The 26,146-nt window shown below is 38.3% G+C and overlaps 1 protein-coding gene across 5 annotated transcripts in view; it reads left to right on the top strand.

The window, feature by feature from the left end:
• The window catches only part of COMMD1 (copper metabolism domain containing 1), a 231,091-nt gene that overhangs the window by 159,413 nt on the left and 45,532 nt on the right, over nt 1–26,146 (top strand). The window contains exon 3 of one of the 5 annotated variants that reach the window (XM_032873828.1): nt 21,631–21,705. The exons of the other annotated variants lie outside the window; for them this stretch is intronic. Within the exon in view, the coding sequence (XP_032729719.1) occupies nt 21,631–21,660 (30 nt within the window). The 3' untranslated portion in view covers nt 21,661–21,705. Of the gene's footprint in view, nt 1–21,630; nt 21,706–26,146 lie in introns of those variants that run through there. 5 annotated transcript variants of the gene reach the window in all.

Genomic DNA, 26,146 nt, shown 5'->3' with positions numbered 1-26,146 from the left:
TATAGTTCTGCTAACCTGGCCCCAGATCCCTGGCTCTTAGACCATTCTTTAAAGGCAGGTTCTAAGCTTTACTCTTCATTGTATCCCCATACACATTAGCACAATGCCTACAAAGGTAGTGGTTTTTCCATAGGTGAGTATTGATTTCAGTTGGATTTGTTTGGGCAGAATTGAAATATTTGGCAACTAATTGGATGTTAGCCATCAGGAAAAGGAAGATGCCAAAGAGGGCCAAGGGAATTTGAGGTTGATGACTGGAAAGATAGTGATACTCTTTGGAGAAATAGAAAACAGTGTAAAGAGCAAATTTGAGAGACAAAATGGCTAATGCATTTTGAATGATTTCTTTGTGTGAGTCACTGTGCTCATATGTCTTTACATGCATCACCTTATTTAGACATAATAAGCTTTTGCTAAAGGAACTATTCTTTTCTGCATTTTACAGAGAAGAAAATAGCTCAGAGATTTTAAGTAATTTATCCATTGTCTCATAGTAAAGTGGTGGAACCAGGATTTCAACCTAGGATTATGTGGCATGAAAGTTCATTTGGGGGGGACATATTTATTAGATTCAAAGCACTAACAGGGTGGCTTATGGCAACATCTAGCATATAGCTGAAAATACAGGAACTGTGCTCCAGAGATATGTTGGTCCAAAAATTATTCATCTGAGAGTAATCTGCAGAGAGTTGATTGTCACAGTGTCTGGTTTGTTCACATTTATCCAGGGAAAGAGTAAGGAAGCTAAAAGATCCAAAGCCAGAAAATTGAACATCTGTTTACTGAGTAAGGAGTGAAGATCTTTTTACCTTTTGGAGAATAAAAATAATTTTGCATGTATTACTAAGAATAATTCTTATGAGGCAAGGTCATTTTCACTAGCTGGCAGTACATATTTAATTTGGTTTAAGATAGGGGAAGATATTTTCATTGTTCCAATTTTGTAATGAAGTTACAAAATTAATTTTACTTTGTTAAGTATACTTTGAGTTAATATTATAAAAGACATAGTGAACTTTTAAAATTGAAATATATTTAACATATAACATGTAAATTCAAGGTATACAACATGTTGATTTGATTTATATGTTGCTTATATGTTTATATATTGATTTATATATTGTGCTTTCCAATATTCTGTCATTTAGGACACTGATCTGTTCTTCTGCTTCCTCTGTTCTACTGTTCATTGTATCTAGTGTTTTGTTTTTTTAAGTAGGCCTCATGCTTTATCTAGTGTATTTTTAATCTCATTTATTGAGTTCTTCATCTCTGATTGGTTCTTTTTTACTACTTCTGTCCTTTTTTTGAGGGTCTCACTGAGGTCCTCCACTCTTTTCTCCAGATCAGTGAGTATCTTTATAATCATTCCTTTAAATTCTCTATCAGAGATCTTTTTTTTTTTTTTTAAAGATTTTATTTATTTGACAGACAGAGATCACAGGCAGGCAGAGAGGCAGGCGGAGAGAGGAAGGGAAGCAGGCTCCCTGCTGAGCAGAGCGCCCGACGCGGGGCTTTATCCCAGGACCCTGGGATCATGACCTGAGCCGAAGGCACAGGCTTTAACCCACTGAGCCACCCAGGCGCCCCTCTATCAGAGATCTTAATTGTCTCTGTTTCCTTTAGTTCTCTTGCTGTGATTTTGTCCTTTTCTTTCGTTTGGGACATATTTCTTTGTCTCCTTAATTTGTCTACCTCTGTGTTTGTTTCTGTATGCTAGGAAAGTCAGCTATGTCTCTTTCTCTTGAAAGTAGTGGCCTTATAAAGACTAGGTCCTGTAGTGCCCTGCAGTGCGCTGTCCCCTGTTCACCAGAACCTGTAGTATTGCTTCAGGGGTGTCTCCTATGTGTGTTGTGTGTGCCCTTCTGTCGTGGCTGTCCAGTCATCTGCAGTGGCTCTTTTTGCCTATTGTGGGCAAGGTTTGGTCCCTGTATTTTAGTGGGCCAGTCTGGGGCTGCCTTGGGCTGGAGTTGAGTCATACCAGGCAATTGCTAGAGCTCTGGTACCACTGAACTGCAGGGCACTTTCCCTGTTATCGTGCCCTTAGAAGCTTTCATTGGTGGGCAGGCCTGAAGTAAGACCAGGTGTCCGCCTGCAGCTTTCTGCTGGCGCTGCAGTTAGACTGGTGTGTGTGGTTATCTTCCCTTCTCCCCTGGGCAGGAGTCACTTTGGGGTGATACTGGTTCCTGTCAGGACTGCCTGCCCACTTCCAGCCTATGGCCCCACTTTGGATTGACTCCTGCAACACTCATGTTGGAGTGTTGGACTCACAGGAGAGTGTGGAGGGGTGGAGTATGGCACAGTGCCAGCAAGTTTCCTGCTGGTGTGCTGTGAGAGGGGACCTTCATCCACTGGGAAAACTCCTGCTGAGGCCAGGTGGGTTGGAGGGTCAGATCTGCAGAAGCCTGAGAGGGTGGAATGCTAGGTAGAGAGTGTTGGCTCTGCGCCGGTGTCCATGTATTTCGTGTATCTAGCTGAGGGCTGAGGGAGGGAAATGATTCCCCCCAACTCCTTTGCTCTTGGATAAGTCTTCCAAATATCCCGCCCCTCCAGCACACACTCTGAGATTCATAAATAAATCTTCCTGTATACCCCTTGCATTTTTCAAACTGCCACTTCAGTGCTGTATGTCAGTGGGGCTGTTTGTTGTGCTGTCTCTTTTAACTGTGGGGACACAGTTTCCTATTGCCCTCTGCCTCTCCCAGAGCAGAATCCTCTGATTTATGAAGTTCCAGATGCTAAGTGCTACTGATTGTAGGCCTGCCCCTCCGGTTTTCATAGGCAAATGTTACAGGCATTCGTTTTCCATTTCATCCTCTGTGCCTGGGATGCTTGGCTCAGGGTGTGCTCTTCCCTCTCCGTATCCCTTCCTCCCCTGGACAGTCTTGGGTCTGTTTGGCTCCCTACAGCATCTCCAGTTTTCCTGTCCTCCTTTATGTGGCCTCTTGTCCACATTTAGCTGTGGAGAGTTTGTTCTGCTAGTCTTCTGGTTGTTTTCTGAGTTATTTACACAGATGTGGGTGTTAACCTAATTATTTCCATCAGACAAGGTGAACCCAGGATCTTTCTACTCTCCCATCTTCCCTCGAAGTCCTGTATTTTAACTTTAGCTCTTAACAGTTATTGCTTAATTACTTTTCAAAAGGTTTTAAGAATTCACACCTCTCCCAGCAGTACATAAGATCAGTCCATTCCTACATCTTTACCATCCCTGAATGTTATCACTCTTTAATTTTTCTTATCCTGGAATTTAATAAAAGATACCCCATTATTGCTTTATTCAGCATTTCCTTCCTCACTAGTGAGGTTGAGTCTGTTGTTCCAAATGTCTATTAGGCATTTAGATTTCCTCTAAATCTAAATCACACACTGCCTGTGTGCATCCTGTGCCTGGTTTTTCTTTTTCTTTTTTTTCCTTAGATTTTATTTTTTTTTTAAAGATTTTATTTATTTATTTGACAGAGAGAGATCACAAGTAGATGGAGAGGCAGGCAGAGAGAGAGAGAGAGAGAGAGAGAGGGAAGGAAGCAGGCTCCTTGCTGAGCAGAGAGCCTGATGCGGGACTCGATCCCAGGACCCCGAGATCATGACCCGAGCCGAAGGCAGCGGCTTAACCCACTGAGCCACCCAGGCGCCCCTTAGATTTTATTTTTAAATAAACTTTACAGCCACTGGGGGGCTTGAACTCATGACCTCGAGATCAAGAGTCTCATGTTCTTAGGACTGAGCCAGCCAGGTACCCCTGTGCCTGTTTTTTTCTATTGGATTTCTTATGATTTCTTTGTCAATATAGAGAAGCTTTTGTATTAGAATTTTAAATCAGTTAAGTGGTATAGTTGCTGTTCTTTTTTATTTTGTTAATGTGATTTTTTTCTTTAGAAATATTTCAAATTTCTATATATTCAGATAGGTGAATCTTTTTTAGATTAACTGATTTTTGTTAGATCTCCTCCAAAAATTCTCCTATTTTTGTTTATATTTTGACATTTAGTTTGTAACCCATTAGGAATTTGTGTATAGTATAAGTGAAGGGTCTAATTTCCCTTTTCTGGTAGCTTGAAAAGTGTCCTTTAAACGTATATACTTAGTTGGCCTCACAATTAACCTGACCCACTAATTTTATATAATTTATCACTAGATCAGAGGTTAAAAATTGGATGTACAACCCTTTAAAAAAAAAAGACAAAATTCCAAAAGTTTGTGTGAATTTGTGATTTGTGATGCTGAAGAACGGAACAAAAACTTTTTTTCCAGTTCTGAACATGTATATACCTTACTAGTGAACCAGGATCAAATAAATTTTCTCATATTGTATTGTGTTGTGTCCCTTCCATCTCTGTTCATTTAGAGCTGGGTTGATTTTTTTTTTTTTTTCCTGTGCAGACCTGGATAATAAATATTTTAGGCTTTGGTGGGCCATTTTGTCTTTGTCACAACTACTCAGCTGTGCCATTGCAGTGCAAATGCATCCATAGACAACATGAAAAGGAATCAACTTGTCTTCCAATAACACTTTAATAAAAAGAAAAGAAAAACCAGGGGCAAACCACATTTGGCCCATGGGATAAGGTTTGCTAATTTTTCATCTAATGCATTACAACCAGCTTTTCTTTCCTTCTCCTTTCTTCTTTTTCTTTTCTTTTGTTTTTCTTCTCTCTCTCTCTCTCTCTTTTTTTTTTTTTCTCTTATCACCCTTCCAAGAGTCTAAACCAGTGTTCTTATAGAATGGCTCACTTTCTGGATATCTTCTATTCCTTGTGTGTCATTTAACTTATTTTTTTCTTCCTGTGTTCCCTGTAAAATGAAAATTAACTCTAGAGATTTGATTTGTTTCAGATTAAACTTTTTTTTTTTTTTTTTCAATTCATATGTGAAGTTCTTAGCAGAAGTTTTGCTCAAGGGGAGAAAGGAAAAAATTTTTTAGGTTATAGAGTTTTGTGGATTGACACCCAAATTCTTAAGGGATCCAGCATCTGTGAAAGGTTGGTCAGAACACTAGGAATAACAGAAAATATCCCTGGATACTGGAGACAAAGAGCTTTTTAGTTTTTATGAAGCCATTCCTATATATTGATTATTCATGAATGGACACATTGCACTCAAAGTATTCAGTCTGATTGGCTACTGAAATTTGGGCATTTAAAAACTTAATTAAATACCTCTATTCTCAGGGAGCCTGGGTGGCTCAGTGGGTTAAAGCCTCTGCCTTCAGCTCAGATCATGATCCCCGGGTCCTGGGATTGAGCCCCACATCGGGTTCTCTGCTCAGCAGAGAGCCTGCTTCCCTTCCTCTCTCTCTGCCTGCCTCTCTGCCTACTTGTGCTCTCTGTCAAATAAATAAATAAAATCTTTAAATACCTCTATCTCTCCTGAGTGAAGCACATTTTAAAATGTAGAATGGTTTCTGGATTGGTCTTGTTTTGTTTTTCTTTATGGGATCAGCTTTAAACACAACTTCTATTGTCCTAAGTCAGGAAAACAGATGACTTCAGCAGTGACTTTCTAATTCATTATTAAAACGTTCATTTTTATGTGTAAGCCTGTTGATTCACAGACCTGTACCCCTGGAGTAAATAACACATTATATGTTAATTTTAAAAATAAGAAAAAAATAAAATATCTACTTTTATGACCTCTTGAAAAGGTTCATTTGATCTTTTTTGTAATTAGGTAAAACATGCCACCATCAGTTTTTTTTTTTTAAGATTTTATTTATTTATTTGACAGCGAGAGAGATCGCAAGTAGGCAGAGAGGCAGGCAGAGGGAGAGGGGGAAGCAGGCTCCCCGCTGAGCAGAGAGCCTGATGGGGGGCTTGATCCAGGACCCTGAGACCATGACCTCAGCCGAAGGCAGAGGCTTAACCCACTGAGCCACCCAGGTGCCCCAGTTTTCTTTTCTAAGTGATTTTCTGTTCTTTAGATGGCAGCCATTATTTCTATATATATCTTATCTAAGTAGTAGTCTTTCAAATGCTGTGCATAGGCTCCATAATAATTTTAACTGGTCTATACCTAAATTAGACAAGTAAAGACTTCTATCTAAAGTTTTGTTTTGTTTGTTTTTTGTTTTTTGTTTTTTAATTTTGTAGCCTCTTCCAATCACAGACTTTAGGTAAACCTGAGGTAGGAAAAATGACATCAGAATAATTCCACTGATCATTGATAATTAAGGCCTTTCATTTGTGCTGTTCAGAGAGCTACAAGAACGTTGTCTCACAATTCTCATAATTCTCTGAAGTGTACAGGGAAATACTATTACCCTAACTTACAGATTTAGGTCATGGTCTTTAAAAAGTTAGAGAGGTGTTTCACATAGAATTAAAAGCAAAAGTAGGGATGAATTTTTTTATATAATTTTATTTTTTTTATAAACATATATATATATATATTTTTTCCCCCAGGGGTACAGGTCTGTGAATCTCCACGTTGACAAACTTCACAGCACTCACCATAGCACATACCCTACCCAATGTCCATAACCCCCCCCCAACCCCCCTCTGCCCAGCAACCCTCAGTTTAGGGATGAATTTTAAAAACTGTTTCTTTGTCTTTTCTAGATGACTCTAAGTCCGCAGTTGCTCTTTTCAAAATTGTAAGGATTATTGTAATGTGTTTGAGATTTTTCTAGTCAAAAGATAAAAACATGAAATGAAAATTTCAGTCTGTTCTGGTTAGTGCATTTCATACTCAACTAAACATTTCTAGTGGATGCTTACTAGATAGTTAATGATGATGTCTCTTATCAAAAATACTTAAGGCTACAGAGAACAGTGGACACATTGTTATTTATTATGTATCACCTAAACATTTTCAGTGTTAATAACTTTTTGTTCTTAAATGTTCTCTAGGACTAGAGAATATACCAAGCATCCAAAACCAATTTGGGGTGCAGGTTATTAATATTATTAACTTTTTAAAGAAGATTTTATTTATTTATTTGAGAGAGAGAGAATGGCAGGGAGGAGGAGCAGAGGGAGAGGGAGAAGCAGACTCCCTGCTGAGCAGGGAGCCTGATGTGGGGCTTGATCCCAGGACGCTAGGATCATGACCTGAGCCGAAGGCAGATGTTTAGCCAACTAAGCCACCCAGGTGCCCCAATATTATTAACTTTTGAATAGAGACATTTCTACATAGGAAAGTATTACTGTTATTTCAGACATATTTCTTTCCCTTATTTCCTTTTTGAGTCAATAACATCACCATCATACTTTTAACCCAGGCTAAAAATATCAGTGATCTTCATTACTTTTCTCTTCCTCACCTCCCGTACAATTGGTTACCTGGTCCTATATGTCTGTATTACTTTGCATACCCATCTATCATTCATTCCCGTGGCCACTGCCCTAGGTCAGGTCCTCTTCTGGCCTCTAATCTTTGGCTTTTCTATTGTTTCATACTGCTTCCTGAAATAAATATCTGACCATTTAACTCTTTTAAATAGAATGGCTTCTATCACCTGAAATCGTAATGCTTTATTCTGAAATCTTACAAAATATTATCTTGACTGTATCCCATCCTGACCCTCCTTCCATCAGACTAGATTTTGAACTTCATGTAAACACTCTGTACTGTTTTTGTACTTGTACTGTTCCTCTACTCAGAAACACCCCTTCCTCTATTTCTTTTTATAAAAGTCCTAGTTGAAATGCCCTCTAACTTTACAAACTCATTCAGCTGCTGGAAGCAATTGACATAGGGAAGCATTTAACTTGAACAACACTTTAAAAAGTCAACTTGAATCTTAATTGAAATACCCTATATTTCACATTGGATATATGACCCAATTCTGGCCTTTTGTTTCTCTTTTAAAAAGCAAAGGCAGTAAAGCATTACATTGTGTGTAAGACAGCAAACCTTAGTTTGTTTCCTGAGATTGAGAGTCTCTTATGGTTTGTCTCCATCTGGATCCCATCTTGTTTCATTTTTTCCTTCCCTGCAACACTTCTTTTTTTTTTTTTAAATTAACATATAATGTATTATTAGCCACAGGGTTACAGGTCTGTGAATCGCCAGGTTTATACACTTCACAGCACTCACCATAGCACATACCTTCCTCAGTGACCATAACCCAATCACCCTCTCCCTAGCCCCCTCCCCCCAGCAACCCTCAGTTTGTTTTTTGAGATTAAGAGTCTCTTTTGGTTTGTCTCCCTCCTGATCCCATCTTGTTTCATTTATTCTTTTCCTACCCCCCAACCACCCCCATGTTGCCTCTCAACTTCCTCATATCGGGGAGACCATATGATAATTGTCTTTCTCTGATTGACTTATTTTGCTAAGCATAATACCTTCTAGTTCCATCCACGTCATTGCAAATAGCAAGATTTCATTTCTTTTGATGGCTGCATAATATTCCGGTGTGTGTGTGTGTGTGTGTGTGTGTGTGTGTGTGTGTGTATCACATGTTCTTTATCCATTCATCTGTTGATGGACATCTAGGTTCTTTCCATAGTTTGGCTATTGTGGACATTGCTGCTATAAACATTCGGATCCTGCAACACTTCTTAATTTCACTCTTAGAAGATAAATCATACAGTGCATAAAGCATATCAAAATAATACTAATAAATAAATAAGGAATAACAATAATAAATAATATGTATGTGTCCCTCTTCTCTTGAAGGCATATATGTGGAACAAAAGCTAAAATGTGTGTGTAAACTTTTAAAGGCAAATTACCAGTTACTTTCACTGTTAACTCTTATCCTGCACCTTTCTATTTTTTTAGATAGTTTTGCAAATATTTAGTATGAGTGTTGACTGCCTTTTTTTTTTAAACTATAGCTCATTTTTTTGGTAAGAGAATAGGGACATTGTTGTATTTCAAAACCAAGGAAGGTTGTGACACTTAATTCATGGTATTGCCATTTTAGTGGAATCTCAGTGAATCTCATGTATATAAACAAGAAAAAAAAATAGTAGAGACTTTCAGTGGTCCAACATGACCCATACTGTCTCACTCTATAAATCCTTCATATCAGAATGAGAACTAATGGTATTTTGAAACAAGTGTACACATCTAAAAGTATCTTCCAGAATCCAGTGGTCTCAGATTGAATTGGAAAAAGAAAAGGTTCATTGCTTGCCAGGGGCGTATTTCCCATTTTTCATTTCTGTTTGTAATTCCTGTTATCTTTGTTTCTTATGCTTTGGCTAAGAAAAGGCAAGTCATATTTATTGGAACTGGGTTTCAATAAACATTATGCATTATAGTGGAAAAAAAAAATCCTAGTTGAGATGCCATTTCCTTCATGAATCTCTTTAATTCTTCCAGTGAGGCTTAATGTCTCTTTTGTATATACATTTATAATACCTGGCCTAAACCTTTTCTATTATATCAATGGAATTTTATTCTGAATTGTAGTTCATTGTGTACATACATCTCTTCTATTCTACCGTGACCTTACTCTGGGTGGAAACTGTATATAGAACAGAGTCACACCTTAAAAACTTTGTATGTAGCAGTCTTTACTTTCAACTTTTAATTGAATTCTGTAATCCATTGAGCAGATCAATTGAGCATTTTTAAGAATTGATTCATCTTTATACTATAAAATTGTTAGAATAATTTTGTTTCACAGCTGGTAAAAGATTAGGAAAAGGTTGCTATCTTTGTACATGTTTCCTGAAATCAGTAAGTGTAGATAGAAATGGACTCTTTTATTATCTATAAACATTCTAAACAATTAAAATTTTGCAGTTATATGTATTCCACCTGTCTTCTGTGAAATTGTTGTAGGACATAAATAAAGACTGACAGAATTCAAAACATCACTTAGTTTTTTCCATTCTTACATCCTCCCCACTGGCCATTCATTTATCATTTAGAATTGCCTACTATGGGGGTGCCTGGATGACTCAGATGGTTAGGCATCTGCCTTCGGCTCAGGTCATGATCCCAGGGTCCTGGGATGGAGCCCTCCATCGGGATCCCTGCTCAGCAGGGAGTCTGCTTCTCCCTCTCTCTCTGCTGTTCTCCCTGTTTGTGCTCTCTTGCTCTCTCTGTCAAATAAATAAATAAATTCTTTAAAAAAATAAGAAAAAAAAAAAAAAAAAAAGAATTGCTTACTATGTTCCAGGCACAATTCTAGATGCTAGAGATACAACTATAAACAAACACAGTCTTGGTTTAGGAAGTGTATAAAGAAAACAAATATATACAATACGGTAGTAAATTAAGAGTTGTACAAAATGGTAATAGTTCTAATGCTATTTCTATATGATTGTTAGAATCTGGGCTAATGGCTTGCTTTGAGTTTAAATTTATATTTAAATCCTTACTTGTGTATCACTTCCCTTGCTTGTGCTAAACTTTGTTAGGGTTTGTGTTTTAGGTTCTAGATTATGTGGTGATGTATAAATACTAAATCTAAATAGAATTTATTAAAATTAAATATAATTTTTTGAAATAAATGTGTGATTCATGTTAAATAATATGTGAGCTCCTAGAAAAATTGTATGAACATCAAATTTTTAATTTTTTTTTAAATTAAAGATTATTTATTTATTTGAGAGAGTGAGAGAGTACAGAGGGAGAGGAAGAGAGAGAAGAAGACTCCTCACTGAGCAGAGAGCCACATGTGGGGCTTAATCCCAGGACCCTAAGATCATGACCTAAGCTAAGCTGAAGGCAAATGCTTAACTGACTGAGCCACCCATGTGCCCCATGAGCATCAATTTTTTTTAATTTTAATTTTTTCAGCATTAGAGGATAATTTTTTTTCAAGATTTTATTTATTTATTTGACACAGAGAGAGATCATAAGCAGGCAGAGGGGCAGGCAGGCGGGGGCGGGGAGGAGCAGACTCCCTGCTGAGCAGAGAGCCCGAAGCGGGGCTCGATGGAGGGCTTGATCCAGGACCCTGAGACCATGACCTCAGCCGAAGGCAGAGGCTTAACCCACTGAGCCATCCAGGCGCCCCAGAGGATAATTTTTAAAAGACTGATGAAAAGAGGTGCCCACGTGGCACTGTCATCTAGGCATCTGACTCCTGATTTCGCTCAGGTCATAATCTCCAGGTTACAGAATCGAGTCTGGCATCTGCTCTGTGCTCAGCATGGAATCTGCTTGGGGTTTCTTTCTACTCCCGCAGCCCCAACCCCCAAATAAGTAAATAAATCTTAAAAAAAAAAAAAGACTGATGAAAACCTTTAGAGTTAAATGGTCATTTTTCATTTCTGTAACATAAGTCTTTATATATGGGATGCTTGAATGTAGGTGCACACATATACATACATACATGCACACATATCATAGCTAGATTAACAGTTTGTTTCCATTGGGTACCACTTAATTTTATGTGTTCATAATCTTTTTTTTTTTTTAGTAGTTTGTATTTTTTTTTCCCAGTTCTATTGAGAAGTAACTTGTTTGCTAATTTTAAAACATCCATCTCAGCCATTTGGCTGTAAACGTTCTCTGTGCTCTACCTAGCATAGCTTACTTTGTCTGTTGTTGCTGGGTCTACCCTGTGAATTGACCTAAGATAAGCTACTTTCCCAACAGTCCTTGCTGTATGACTAGTAAATCATTGCCAGCTTCTCAGTCTTACCCACTGGCCCAGCTCATTAGATCAGAGGGAATGCTGGACAAGGGTTGCTTACCATTCCCAGGCTAAACAGGTATTTGTGACATGATTTGGTGTGATGGGCTCTGCTCAGGCAGATAGTGTTTTGGGGTGAAACAGATTCTCCTTAGGATTTTCAGTTTATTGATGTAAGGCAGTTGCTTAATGGTGCTAAGCACTGTAACTGAGAGGTCACATAGAGCTTACATTAGGGTAGTCTGTATACGTAGAAGTTTTCTGGGAAGGAGAAGAGAAGAGTACTGATGGACAGAGGCAGACACTGTGTGTGGAATACCCACATGCATGTGTATGAAAGTTTGTATGTATGTAAGAAAAAGGCACATACCTGATAGAGTAAAAGCACTTCTCGATGGTTTCCTAGGCCCTGAGAAACCCAGTGTCCTCTTCACCCTCCTATAGACCTACCATGCTCATTCCCAACTCCGTGCATTTGCTTAAATTGGTCTCCCTACTTTTTGTCTCTTTCCCTCCTCGGCCATCCTGAACACTGCCACCAGTTTAGCATTCCTTAAAATCTGCTCTGATCATATTTACCTGGCCAGAAATCATTATGTTTCCCACACTACCTTCATAATAAAGTTTAAGTTCCTTATCATTGTGGATATGGCCTTTCTCAACTGTACCTTATAGGATATTTTTTTGTCTGAAAGAACAAAGTGCATTTAATACATTTGGTATTTTAAAGATTTATTTATTCATTTATTCTAGAGAGTGCAGAGCAGAGGGAGAGAATCTGAGGCAGACTCCCTGCTGAGCGCAGAGACAGATGGAGGGCTTGATCCCGTGACCCTGAGATCAGGACCTGAGCTGATATCAAGAGTCAGAGAGGCTTAACTGACTAAGCCACCTAGGTGCCCCAGTACATTTGGTATTTTAGTATCCCAGCTCTTAGTGAGAGTCAGAGGCTCTGTTCTTCTGGCCATTTGTCTCCAGGAATTTTACTGAGAGTATCCCCTGGACTAAAAGCCCCAGAATCATTTGTTGCAGAAGAAAACAGAAATGGTTCTGAGGATGAAATAAGAGCTGCTAGAGGCATGTGTCTACATTTTGAATATAGATAGTAGTGCATTCTGGGCTTGTTCCCAGTGGAAGACTTTTCTGAGACCAGCCTCGTCAATCCAGCTTCTTGCCCACTGATAGGCAGTCTGATGAAAGCTCTGTCTGCTGATTAACTGACAGTGTGCCAAACTGTCCAGTAACCTTCTCTTTGAGTTTTAAATTCTAGATGTTTTTATTGATCAGAAAGAAATAGCCCTTTAGAGACCATTTATTTATTTATTTATTTTGCAAGTTTTGACCACCACAGTGCCAAGGCAGTTGACTTACAGTGCGGTTGGTTAAATTGGCATTCAATTGGGAATTTTCCAGAACTCCCATGTTTCATGAGTCAACATCCAGCCTTATCCTCTATTTTGAAAAAGAGGGGAAGAACGGCAACATATAACTTTTGGCAAGTGATCCTCCTCCTCATAATGGCTCCTCATTATCTAGAGATTTTCTCTTCTAAAGATTATCCATAAAAATCTTAGCCCTTTACTCGAGAATTCAGTGTCTTTTACAGTTTTTTCCCATCTGTGTCCTATTCCTTCTCTAAAGGAATTCTTCAGCCAAACTAGCCTGTACATTCTCCTTCCTTCTCCCAGCAAGCCAGGCACATTTCTACCTCATTGTTTTTGCACATAATGATTGCCCAGCCTGAAATACCCTCTTTCCTCTCTCTAGTTTGCAAGGCCTTGCTTAATATTTACTTCCTCAAATCAGAATATTGGTAAGTTATTTATCAGCACTAATAACTATATTTTAAGTAAATGGTCTACCTCTTCACTGGCAGAAGAAATCTGCACTATGAATTTATAGTAAGCTCTAGGTGACTGGGCATTTTGCAAATAAAATTTCAGGGGTATCACACAAAAATGTAGTTTTTGGAATCTTTTGAAACAATAGATCCATCGATACTAGGCCCACTTATCTACAAATAACAGGCTAGAGCTGAGAAATGATTATCCTCCCCCCTTTTTAAAAGATTTTATTTATTTATTTGGCAGAGAGAGGGAGAGCACAAGCAGGGGAGCAGCAGGCAGAGGGAGAAGCAGGATCCCTGCTGAGCAAGGACCCCAATGTGGAACTTGATCCCAGGACCCTGGGATCATGACCTGAGCCGAAGGCAGACCCTTAACCAGCTGAGCCACCGAGGCTGATTATCCCTTTAAATCCTACTTGTATTTGCCACTTCAGTCCCACCACTCCTCAGTCTGTCCCGTATTACCCCAGCCTCCATTGGCTCTCTTTTTGAACCTTCTGCATCATGGGCAACTGAATTTAAGCTGGTGGCTGTAGAGGTACCCAAGGAAAACGAAAGACTAGTTTTCCAAGGAAAAAAGAGATTATCAAAGTCCTTGATGGCCCGTGTTTTAACATCAAAGAGAGATAACTTCATATTCACTTCCTATCTTGTGATTGTTATATTTAATCATGGGTTAGGATGCCAGGAAATGAAATACCTTTAAGAAAGTAATTTTTGTTATCTTATCTCAGAGGAGGGAGAAATCACTAAGAAGGGCTGTCTGAGCCCTGACATCTTTTTTAGGACCCATTTCCTCCACAGGTGAGCCCTTTGGAATAACAGAATGGGAGCGAAGATTTCAAAACAGCTAATATAGAAGCAGGAATTCGTATTGTTCCCAAATGTAGTTATTCCTGTCTCATTTCTGATCTGAGTCTTCCTATAAATATTTTGATTCGGCAGTAATAGTTAGTAATTGTCCAATGTTTTAAATATTTTCAAGTTCTTCTTTTATAGTGTCTCATTTAAATTCTAAAAAACCCTACAAAGTGAGATAGAATAGATGAAAAAAGTCAGACTCTAGGAGTTTAAGTAAATTATACAAGTTCATGTGAATATTATATGATAGAAGTGGAAGTAGATCCCACATCTTCAGAATTCTTGCCTTGTGTTTATAATTTTATACTGTCCCGGTCTTCATTATCATCCTCTGAATGATCTCATCCTGCTTTTGTATGTGCTACCAAATGACAGAGGCGATGACGCTAAGCCCATAGGAAGGAGACAATGATGTAGGAATTGAATTTTGAAACTGGGTCAACCTCTATCTGTAATTTATTCAGTATTCTTTAACTCTTTGAATAAACTACCTGCAAGGTGTCTAAAGTTTATTCATTATGTCAAAAGTTTTGTTCTACATCTTCACTGCAGAGAAAAAATAACTGATCTTTATGACCTACTGAAATTGCCTTTTAAATTGTTTTAATTGATCATCTTTTTTGTGTTTAAAATGTGAGCTTCTTAAGGGTAAGAACTCTTGTTTTGTTTGCCACTGAACCCTCAGTATTTCGAATTCTATACCTGGCCAGTATAATACACTCAATTAAGTATTTGATACCTAATTTGCTGATTTAGTGTGTAATGATCCTCCATGGAGGACCTGCTGTTCCAAATCAAATGTTTGTTGCTTTCTGACATTCCCTTTCTCCCTTAGGTTCAGTAGGGGTGGTCAGCCCTGTGAAGGAGTGTGAACATTGACCTAGAGCTGCTTGGAGTTGAAACAATTACCTTTATGTGGTAAAAGTCTCTGAGTCACATGGCAAATTGGTTTAATCTTTGTATACCTTTTTCTGTCAGTGCTGCTTATCCTTTAGCCCTTTGTAGCCATCAATACTTTCAAGTCCCTTTCGCATAGAGGAGTCATGTGTTGGGGTCAGTCTATACCATGAAGTGGGAGAAGTTGGAAAGTGTTGCTTTTTAGATTGTAGTCAGATTTTAAGATTCTAGACTTCCATAAGAAGTTTTCTACATGGTTCTGTGTTAATGTAGTTTGAGAGAAATACACAGACGTGTTTGAACCAGTGCATCTGCAAGTCTGCTATATCCAAGAACAGAAAGCACACAGAAGTCCAGATTCTAAAAAGTTAAAAAGGGCTTACTGTTTAGTCCCAAAATTTTGCCAGTTTCTACATGGTTGAACCTGGCCTTTTCTGATTCCTAGTACTCGAATCCATTGGGTGGTCTTGTTGAATAAAGACCTCTGTTAGGAAGGGAAAACAGGGCAAATAGCATGCCTGATCCTTGCAGGGAGAGAAAGACTTTAGAAAGAGCACAAAGCTCTCAGGATGTTAAGTAACACTGTAAAAACTTGCAGGAGCTGATTTACTGTTTGGGGCTTGTCATAGCCTGAAGCAGTTGGTGCTGTTCCCCAATACAAGAAATTTTTTGTTTCTCTAGGACATTGTCAGGCCCCAGGAGTCTTTCACATGACTGTTTGTCACTATTAAGAGCCAAGGGCCTGTTTTGAAGAAAACAGAGCTGGTAGTTCAAGTATTTAGCAGAACTCCTTATTATTGTCAGAGGACAGGATGTGTGTGACAGGATGGAAAGAGAAACTAATATTTATTGAGAGTCTGTTTCACAATAGACACAGTGGTGGATGCTTGCATGTGTGCCATCTTATTTAGTCTTTACAACAGTCGTATGAGATAGGTATTATTTTTTCATTGTCTAGATTTGGAAACCACGACTTCAAAAAACTTGAATGACTTTCCTAAGATCACACAGCTAATAACTGAGCTAGATCTAAATCCAAATTGTCTAACTCTCATACCAATAATTTTCCCCCCATAATACTTCTTTGGGTTCCATGGGTAGTAATAGAGAGAGCTCACTTCCTGATTTTCCTATATAGGGAGAGGGAAACAGTATAAAATGGCAGAATTTACATGCATTTACATATTCCTTTCTAAACCTAACCTTCAAAATGTTTTAAATATAGTGAGCTTTTAAACATAATACTGACATCCCATGAGTGGTGCAGTAGATGAGATGAGAAGTGTTTTTCTCCTCAAATTAAAGGTGATTGCAAAAGTATATGTGATTTCTTTGAAATTTCCAATAGAATCATTATGTCCTAAGGAAAAGAGGCTACTAATGACTTACAGGGTATATAGCATCTTCAGTGTCATATGTTTAGATTTAAGCTCTAGTTGAGAAGTCCCATTTTTAAGCAGTTTTATTTTTAATCTAAGTATTTCTTGAAGGCTGACTCAGACTTGGGGTCTCCGTCCGATAAGTGACAATTATTGGAAGTTCTTTCTTAATGCTCACATTATAGAATTTTTACTTTTCATTAATGAAGATAAAATAAAGGCTTTGCATTAGAATTTTCTTTTCCCTTTGTCAGAGTATAGATGTAAACTCTCATTCAGCACAGTGATGAGAGTATAATTTTCTATTTCCCTTGGTGGAGGCCCCTTCTCACAGTTTGAAATGTGGGACACAGGAATTTTCTTGTTTGTTTCATTTTATTTTCTTTATCCTCAGGGATCATTTGACTTTCATTTGAAGTTCTAATTGACGGAAAGGGGTAAAACAGAAAAATGCTGGAACATTGGAGTTAATAACATAGAAAAACCCAAATTAAATTAGATTCCAAATCTCCAAAGTGAGTTTGTACTTCTATACTTAGAATTGGTACAGTTGTTATAATCCTTTTTGGTTTTGTTTTGTTTTAACCTGTGGCACACAGTACTGAATTAGCATAGATAGAATAATTTTATTGGTGTTTTCTAAGAGAAGGTATGGAGGATGAGATTATCATACTAAAACAGTAGATTGAAAATGCTGTGCACACCAGCTCCCTTGCCCCTCAAAGGGGGCAAGGGATTTATGGAAATGAATTGTGGACTTCCTCATTTTTTTTAAGTGTTGTTGCTGAATATTAAAATAAACTCTCAATTTGACTTTAAGAAAATTGCTTGATTTGGGTATTCCCTCTTCTTTCTTTGGATTGACAGGAAGGACAGAGTTTGCTCCTGAGCTCCTGACTCAGTTTTTAGTCAGAGTACTCCTTATCAGTCCCCTAAACCAGTTCATGTTCTTGGCAGCCCTGTCCTGGAGTCTTCATGTTCAATGCCTTTGTCATACTCTTCCACTCCACTCCACTGGCCTGCGTCCTGGTCTCAGCAGGAAGGAACGTGCTCTGTGTAGTACTTCTGGTATTCTTCCCCTAGCCAGTGCTTGTGTACTCCCTGGGCTAGGACAGGCAGCAGCAAGATATCTGGAGGCAGCCTCTAGGAGCATCCAGACAGCTGAAATGCTGCTGCCATTTTCAGGCTGGCACTGAAGTACCTTAGCCAGACTAGATTACTACAGACAGTGTGTATGTCAGAGTATAGTACTTTTTCTCTTTGGGAAAGTAAATAGAGATGCTGCTTAATCAATTTTATTTTCATTGTTGCTGGGTGTAAGATAATGTGGTAAAATCAAGAGAGGTATAAGATAGTTTTACACCCACCCCAAAACTGTGTTAAATTGCTTTAGATGCATTATCTCATTAAATCTTCACAACAGTCTTACTGATTAAATCTGTTAAAATCACTATTTTACTGAATAGAAAGCTTTAAACTAGCCAGCCACACAGCTAGAAAGTGGTTATTGATTTATATTTGCATTTAAGTTTGTATGACTTCAGAGACCATATCCACTAATTGTTGGGGGTAGGTTCTTAGTAAGTAGATTGACATTCCCTCATACATGGAATCTCATCATGAGGAAACATCAGACAAATCCAAATTGGCCTTCTGTAAAATAGCTTATACTTTTCAAAAATGCCAGCATCAAGAAACACAAGAAAGGCTGACTGAGAAGTTATTCCAGCTTAAAGGAGACTAAAGATGCATGACATCTAAATATAGTCAGTGTGTGATTGTGAATTTGATTTGGGAACAGGGGAAAAAAAAAAAACTTTATAAAGGGCACCATTGAGGCATTTGCTAAAAGATAGTAGCATTTATCATTATCATATAACCATGGTTATGTAAGAAAATGCCCTTGTGATTTTTTTTAAAGATTTTATTTTATTTACTTATTTATTTTAGAGAGAGCCAGCATGAGCTGGGGGAGGGACAGAAAGGGAGGTAGGTAGGGAGAGAATCTCAAGCAGACTGCACACTGAGCACAGAGCCCCCATGTGGTGCTTGTTCTCCTGATCCTGAGATCATGACCTGAGCCAGAACCAAGTCAGACACTCAACTGATTGAGCTACCTAGGTGCCCTGAAAATGCCCTTGTCTTTAGGAAGTATGCACTAAAGTTTTAGGAATGAAAGAGCTGGCATCCTCTACTTACTCTCAAGTAATTGTGAGAGAGACAGAATGACAAAGTGAATGTGGCAAGTTGAACAAATGGTGAATTTGGGAAAGGAGTATAAGAGAGTCCTATTTTTGCCAAATCTGTGTACACTTGAAATGCCTTGTGATACAGGAAATAAAGACAAAAGAAAAAATTAAGTTTCCTTACTGCCTACAGTCCATTGACAAGTCCTTGAAATAGGTAGAGTGACCATTCTCTGGGAGCTCAGCTGCCTCCATGTTGACCCTATGCTCCAGGCAAAAGGCAATCTTAGCTTAACATTATCCCAACCTCCAGGATCCTGTAAGTCTTCTTTAACATATAAAAATTCCTTTGGAAACTCTCTTTATCTCTACCCCCCAAGATACATGTTAGCAACCAGCCTTCAAGCATATGGTCCACTGATAGACATCTGAAAGGTCTCATGACTGAGGATTTCTGTACAGTAATAAATGATCTTTTCCTAACAACACCTAGCCCCTTCAAGGTCCTGAAAACCTTGCCTTCAAAATTCCTTAGGGACTTATGCAGTCCCTAGCCTCCTCCTAACTTGAAAGCATATAATCAGTCATCCATCACAAGCCTAGTACAGCTCTTTCTGCCTGTAGGTCCTGTCCCCATGCTTTAATAAAACCACCTCTTTGCACTGAAAACATCTCAGGAATTATTTCTTGACTGTTGCTTAAAACCCCAGCATTTCTGCATCACCTTACATTTTACAAATGAAGCTAAAATGCTTCAGAAACCAGGAATCCCAATGAAGGCATCACAGCCAGCGATGTAGGTACCATATTCTTCTCTATTCATGTTTCCTCTTTTGGCCAAAAACTTGGCAAACTAAGTTGAGGAAATAAACGTGGACTGTTATTTCATTGAGGAAATAGATGTCATACTGTCAAAATGTTTTTCTTATACTTCCATTGGGGACATACCTTACTTTTCTTCAAAATAGTTATTGCTCTTTTTTAAAAAATTAACATATAATGTATTATTTGTTTCAGGGGTACAGGTAGTTATTTGCTTTTAACTAATATTTTTGTACAATTTCTTTTGACCTCCTTCTGATAGTTCATATTTCTGTTTTGTTTAGATATAATCTTGGATAGAGTGGCAAATGTATTCTCTCTAATGAAAGGATAGACTGCAAAGTAGAGTAAGCATTATTTCCTTTTACAAATCATTTATGTTTGTTTATTTTTATTTATAACAGTGTATATGCTGCCTACACCATCTTTCTGTTTTAGGTGATAATCATCAAGCCTTGATTATGCATGAGTGAACTATGCTATTTTGGGCATTTTATCAAGGGCTCTCTTTCCCTTCACACCACCCAGTCCTAGTTACTCTTGGCTTGGCCAGAGAATAGCTAAAGGCCAAATATGAAGGATGTTAAAAATTTGAATTCGTAATGGGATATACTTATATTTTTTCAATATCTTTTCACTCTTTTTTAAAAATGTGAGATAATTGACATGTTTCAGGTGTACAACATGAAATGATATTTATCTTTTTGCATTCCATTATATATGTTGATGTGACTTTTTTTTCAAGATGAATAATATGGTGTTCTTGGGTTAGCAAGGCAGAAAGGAGAATTCCTTCTGATTATAGATGGAAAGAACATCAAGTTTAAACAGGTATTTTATTCCTACTAACTATGATTTGGGAGCAGTCTTAAGTTCCACAAAGGGGCATCTGGATGGCCTCTGTCAGTAAAGCAACCTATTTGATCTCAGCTCAGATCTTGATCTCAGGATCCTGAGTTCAAGACCTGCATTGGGCTCCATGCTGGGGATGGAGCCTACTTAAAAAAAAAAAAAAAAAGTTCCACATATTAGTCAGTTGACTAAGTAAGCATTGCTTCTACCTTTCCTGTTGATGGGGAGGTGTAGCTGTATGTAAAACTGAATGCCCTCCCCTCCCACAGCCTTCTCCTCACAGAAGGAGGAGGAATAAAAGGTCATCTTGCCTCAGAATAAAAACTTAGTCTCTTTATAATATGATTCTCTGCCCAGATCTCATGCATATATTAATTCAACTATGCTGCCATCCCATTACACTTACAAAACACTAGAGATCTTCCATGGTGGCTAGGATGTACGCATTGTCTATCCAGATGTTTTTACAGGCCATTTTAGATTGATTTTGGGTTATCATACAGTCAACACTCAGGTTTCCTTTGAGTCTTTGTTAAAGTTAACTGAATCATAGAATAACCTTCACATGCAGGTACTTAGTGACTCTTAATGATGGTGTTTATCTTATATACAAATGTGAGTCAGGATTGCAAAATGGTTAAGTGCTCAGACTCTGAAGCCAGACAGACCTGGGTTTAAAACCGGCTCTGCCACTTACTACTTGTGTGGCTGCAATAAACAAGTTTTTCATCTTTCCTTACTTTCTTCATCTGTAAAATGGGATAAAATTATCCTTACCAACATGAAATTATGCATGTTAAGCACTTAGTATGCAGTGCATGACATTTTGTATATGTTCAATAAATGTTAGCCATTGATAGTTATCATTGCTATTATCATTAGTGTAATTTCTGTAACCCTCTGAATTTGCTAATGTTTTCAGATTTGTTGCACTTTTCTTGAAATTTCTCCTACTCCTGTCTTCCAGGCTTATTTCTTTTCAGTTGTGGCATTTCACTTTTTAGGCATTTTATTTTTCCCCAGAGTCCAGAGGTGATCCTCTCTATCTCCTCAAACTTTTCTATTTCCTCTACTGTTTCCAGTGTCTACTGAATAAATGGTCACCAAGTAAGAAAATCTATTTCTATGCCAGTTAGGACCTGACTACCTGTTCTGTCTTTCGCAAAGGACTGAACTCCAATCTCTAGTTTTTAGAACTCTGGGCAATTTTAAGAAAATGAGGCCTTTCTTTCTTTTTCTCCACAAATTGGACCAGAAGTATATCAAAGCCCATAAAATCCATTGCGTCATCTGATGAAGTCTCTTCCTGGATATAGCTGAAAAGATCTGGATCAGATAGATAAGATCTATCTGTCACTTCCATAGTTCTTCCAAGTACCTTAACTCTGGCTTGGTTTCTTCCTAGTTAATAGGACTGCTCTAAGGATCAGATGAGGTCATTCATACAAAAGGGCTTTCTAAACTGTAAAGCACTGTGTTAGTGTGAGGGATGATTGTTGTATATGAACAAAGGCACCAGCAACCTAAGTGATGTCAGAATGCAACCCTAGGTAATAAAGATGCAATCTCCTCTCTTCCTGCCACTTCATAAGTTTGCAGTAAATTATTTGAGCTAAAAAGGCTAGTGACTAACTTCATGCACGGACTACAAATCCTTTCTTCTTCTCTCATCCCCATATTCTCTCACGGAATGGTGTGCCAGATTCTGAGTCAGTCTTCAGGTCTGGACTTTGGGACACAGCATGGTAGGCAAAGTACTTCATAGGATCTGGGAATGAGGATTAGCAAAGATTTCTTTTGTACCATTTTCCAATACCCTTCCTGGCAGCTTTTATCCTGTCAGCCCCCACAGATTAAATCACATTTCAAAATTGAGTTCAGTGAGGATGAAGCCAGATGAGACTTCTGCCAAACTGGGCTGGCAGACCTGAGTAATCAGCAGATAGCGTGTGTGCATGTACGTGTGTGTGTTTTTGGAATATTATAAATTTCTTTCTGTATAATAAGAATAGCAAGCCTAGAATTATGTGTGAGATCATCATTATTATCGTCAACCAAAAACACATAATGCTTGATAAATGCGACCCTCCAAGCTGTTGTGATTATTTTGGGCTGAATTTTGTCCCCTGCCAATTCATATTAAAGTCCCAACCCCCAAAGCCTTAGAATGTAACTGTATTTGGAGTTTGTTGGAAACCCAACAAAATTAATCACCTTTCCCCACAAACTTGACAAAAATAAAAAAAATGTATCCAAAACTTTTTCTCCCCAAATTAGCATTTTCTGAATCTGAAAGCTCTCCTACCCTTAGTCATTTCATCCTTTACCCTCTTTACATAGTTTTATTTGCTTTCTCAAGAGAAGAGTAAAGGGAGATGCTTACTTTTTAACTATGCCTATTTCTGTATAATTGTGCTGTCATGAATGGCTTAAAAGAAACCACATTGAGACAGCTGGGACATAGCTAGATGGTGTTGTTGGCAGAGCAAGTTGATGCCTCTGGCTGGAGAAAATCTGCAGTCCCAGAATGGCTTTGATTAGTTTTACTTCTGTCTTCCTCCCTTGCCCAAGAGTTTGTCATTCATTGCTGCACTCTGGTCTTTTTAATGGGTAGGTATATTAAGGTGTTTCCCCCATCTTAATCTGTAGATTATCAAGAACCCCTTAAAAAACAGGTGCCATTACATACTTTGTTTCTGCCTGCGTAATAGTATTACCTAAACAAGCAGCTCGGGTTGAGTTTTGTTTTGTTTTTAATCTTTTTTTATTCCTTTCATGTAAATATATTTTAGTTTGTCAGAGTTGTTTGCAGATGAGTTTGCTCTGGAATGTGTCTCATTAGGAATGATGAGGGAGCCCCAGTTCGAACTTCAAATTAATATTAGCAACACTTTCTTTCTCATGTGTTAAGAGTTTTGTCAATTTGTTTTCTGTAAGATTTAAGTGAAATTTCTTTTTTTTTTTAAGATATTATTTATTTATTTGACAGAGAAAGAAATCACAAGTTGGCAGAGAGAGAGGGAAGCAGGCTCCCTGCCGAGCAGAGAGCCCGGCGTGGGGCTTGATCCCAGGACCCTGAGATCATGACCTGAGCCAAAGGCAGAGGCTTAACCCACTGAGCCAGCCAGGCACCCCTTATGTGAAATTTCTTTATCCTTCAGTATGATTTGCATTTTCACTTGTTTACCAGTTGTTCCTCGGGTTCTTTGTCCAATGTCACTTGGGAACTAGTTCTACTTAGCCAAAAGCCAGTATGACTTCTTGGAAATCAAACCAGAGCACCTAAAAATAGTCTTTTTATCCAAATATTTTTTTCACCAAAAGTTTTTCAAAATACAGATAATCTTATAAACTAAACATTAAATCCTGCCAAATATAAAAAAAACTTATAAAGTGAACTGGAACACAATGTTTTGAAAAAGGTAGAAATCAGCCAGTGATCTCATTGTATTGAGCTTTTAGTGTTTATATAACTCAGTTTCATTTTATTTCCTTTTGTTGTATGCTTTAAAAATAGTCTTTGTAAATGCTTAAGTCCTGGTGCTTATGTAAATCAGTACAAAATCATATATCTTTTTTTTTTTAAAGATTTTATTTATTTATTTGACAGACAACACAAGTAGGCAGAGAAGCAGACAGAGAGAGAGAGAGAGAGGAAGAAGCAGGCTCCGTGCTGAGCAGAGAGCCCGATGCGGGGCTGGATCCCAGGACCCTGAGATCATGACCTGGGCAGAAGGCAGAGGCTTTCACCCACTGAGCCACTCAGGCGCCCACAAAATCATATATCTTTAATTATTTCCCATTCTACTCTGTTAAATATACAGTAGTTGGCCTTGAAAATGTCTGAATTCAGAGTTAGATGTGGGTATTAGTGAGCAGTGGATTGAATCAAAGAGCTACGGATTCTGGCCTTCACATAACTGGTGCTAGTCTCTAGGTTTCTTGTTTTTTCTAGTGGTAAAATGGAGATCGATGGTACTATTACCTTTCATTATATCTACTGACCTGTAATGGGAAGCAGAATATGTCAGGCTGCTTTGAAATCTCTAAAGGAAAAAGAATAGTGATAGTCCTGGGTTAGCAGTACATAATTCAGCCAAGGACAGAACCACTCATTCTTGCAAGGTCAGACTATTTTCTCCCTTTCAGAAACAAGTCAGGGTTGCTTGGGCCGAAATACATGTTCCCTTTGACAACATATCGGCAGGACAGGCATGTCTAGTTTCCTCCTAAAACATGGCTCTAGATTTTTTCCAGCTAAGAAATCTTAAACCAAAAGAATTGCAGGGTCCTGTTCTTGACACTTTTGGTCTTTTTAGAAATTCAGATAACTTTGAATGGACAGTGTTCTTGGAATCTCATTGCCTTATTGGTTCACAGGCCCTGAGCCTGCAGATAAAAGAGAAAAGCAAAGCAGCAGAAGGATGTGTATGTGTTTATGTGTGTATAAATTCAACTTTGGTTCATTGAGGATTATCTTACTAATGCCCCCTTTATAAAATTCCCTAGTTTTTCCTGGTGCTTAGCAACCTTGGTGATCAAATGATTAGAAAGACATTAGAGAATATGGGTCAGGGACCTGAGTAGTTTAAGATACCACATCTATGGATCTAAGTATCTGATGTGGGTTACTGAGTAAAGAGAAGGATTTGCCTTTGGTATTCTCCTAGTTCTTTTGTGTTTTGTGTCCTGCCTATATACACACCACCCGCCCCTCCTCCCTCTGAAATGCTAGGCATCCTGAGTTTAAAGGCAGGCTACTTGGATTCATTCTTCCTGGAAGAAAATAAATCTTGTGATTTAAGTAATAGAAAGGTGTTAATGACTTTTTGTATTACCTCTCCTTGAGAGTGTTTATGTTCTAAAGACATTATCTGGGCTGAGAACAGTTGTCCTACTAAAGGAAGGGACATATCTGGAAATAAGATCTTTCTGAGGTGAATAGACATTTTTCAAAGAAGACATACAGATGGCCAACAGACGCATGAAAAGACACTCAACATCACTAGTCATCAGGAAAATGCAAGTCAGAACCACAATGAGCTATCATTTCACACCTGTCAGAATGGCTAAAATAAAAAAGGCAAGAGGGGCACCTGGCTGTCTTAGTCAGTAGAGCATGGGGCTCTTAATCTCAGGGTCATGAGTTAGGCCCCCACATTGGGCATGGAGCCTCCTTTAAAATAAACAAACAGGGGCGCCTCGGTGGCTCAGTTGGTTAAGCGACTGCCTTCAGCTCAGGTCATGATCCTGGAGTCCCGGGATCGAGTCCCACATCAGGCTCCCTGCTCGGCAGGAAGTCAGCTTCTCCCGCTGACCTCTCTCTCTCTGAAATAAATATAGGAAATCTTAAAAAAAAAAAAAATTAAAAATAAATAAACAAATTAAAAAGAAATAAGTGTTGGCAAGGATCTGGAGAAAGAGGAACCCATGTACACTGTTGGTGGGAATGTAAATTGGTGCAACCACTATGGAAAACAGTATGGAGCTTCCTGAAGAAATTTTAAAAATTTAATAATACCATATGACCCAGTGTTTCCACTTCTGGATATTTACCAAAAGAAAATGAAAACACTAATTCATAAAGATCTATGCACTCCTATGTTTATTGCAGGATTATTTGCAATGAGCCAAGATTTGGAAGCAACCTAAGTATCTATAGATAGATGAATAGATAAAGAAGATGACAGACACCTGATATATATACATCAAATATTACTCAGCCATAAAGAAGAACGAAATCTTGCCATTTGCCATTTGT

Source organism: Lontra canadensis, unplaced genomic scaffold, assembly GCF_010015895.1.
Source record: "Lontra canadensis isolate GAN:19392208 unplaced genomic scaffold, GSC_riverotter_1.0 scaffold50, whole genome shotgun sequence".
Taxonomy (NCBI): Eukaryota; Metazoa; Chordata; class Mammalia; order Carnivora; family Mustelidae; genus Lontra; species Lontra canadensis.
This window is presented reverse-complemented; position numbering and strand designations above follow the sequence as displayed.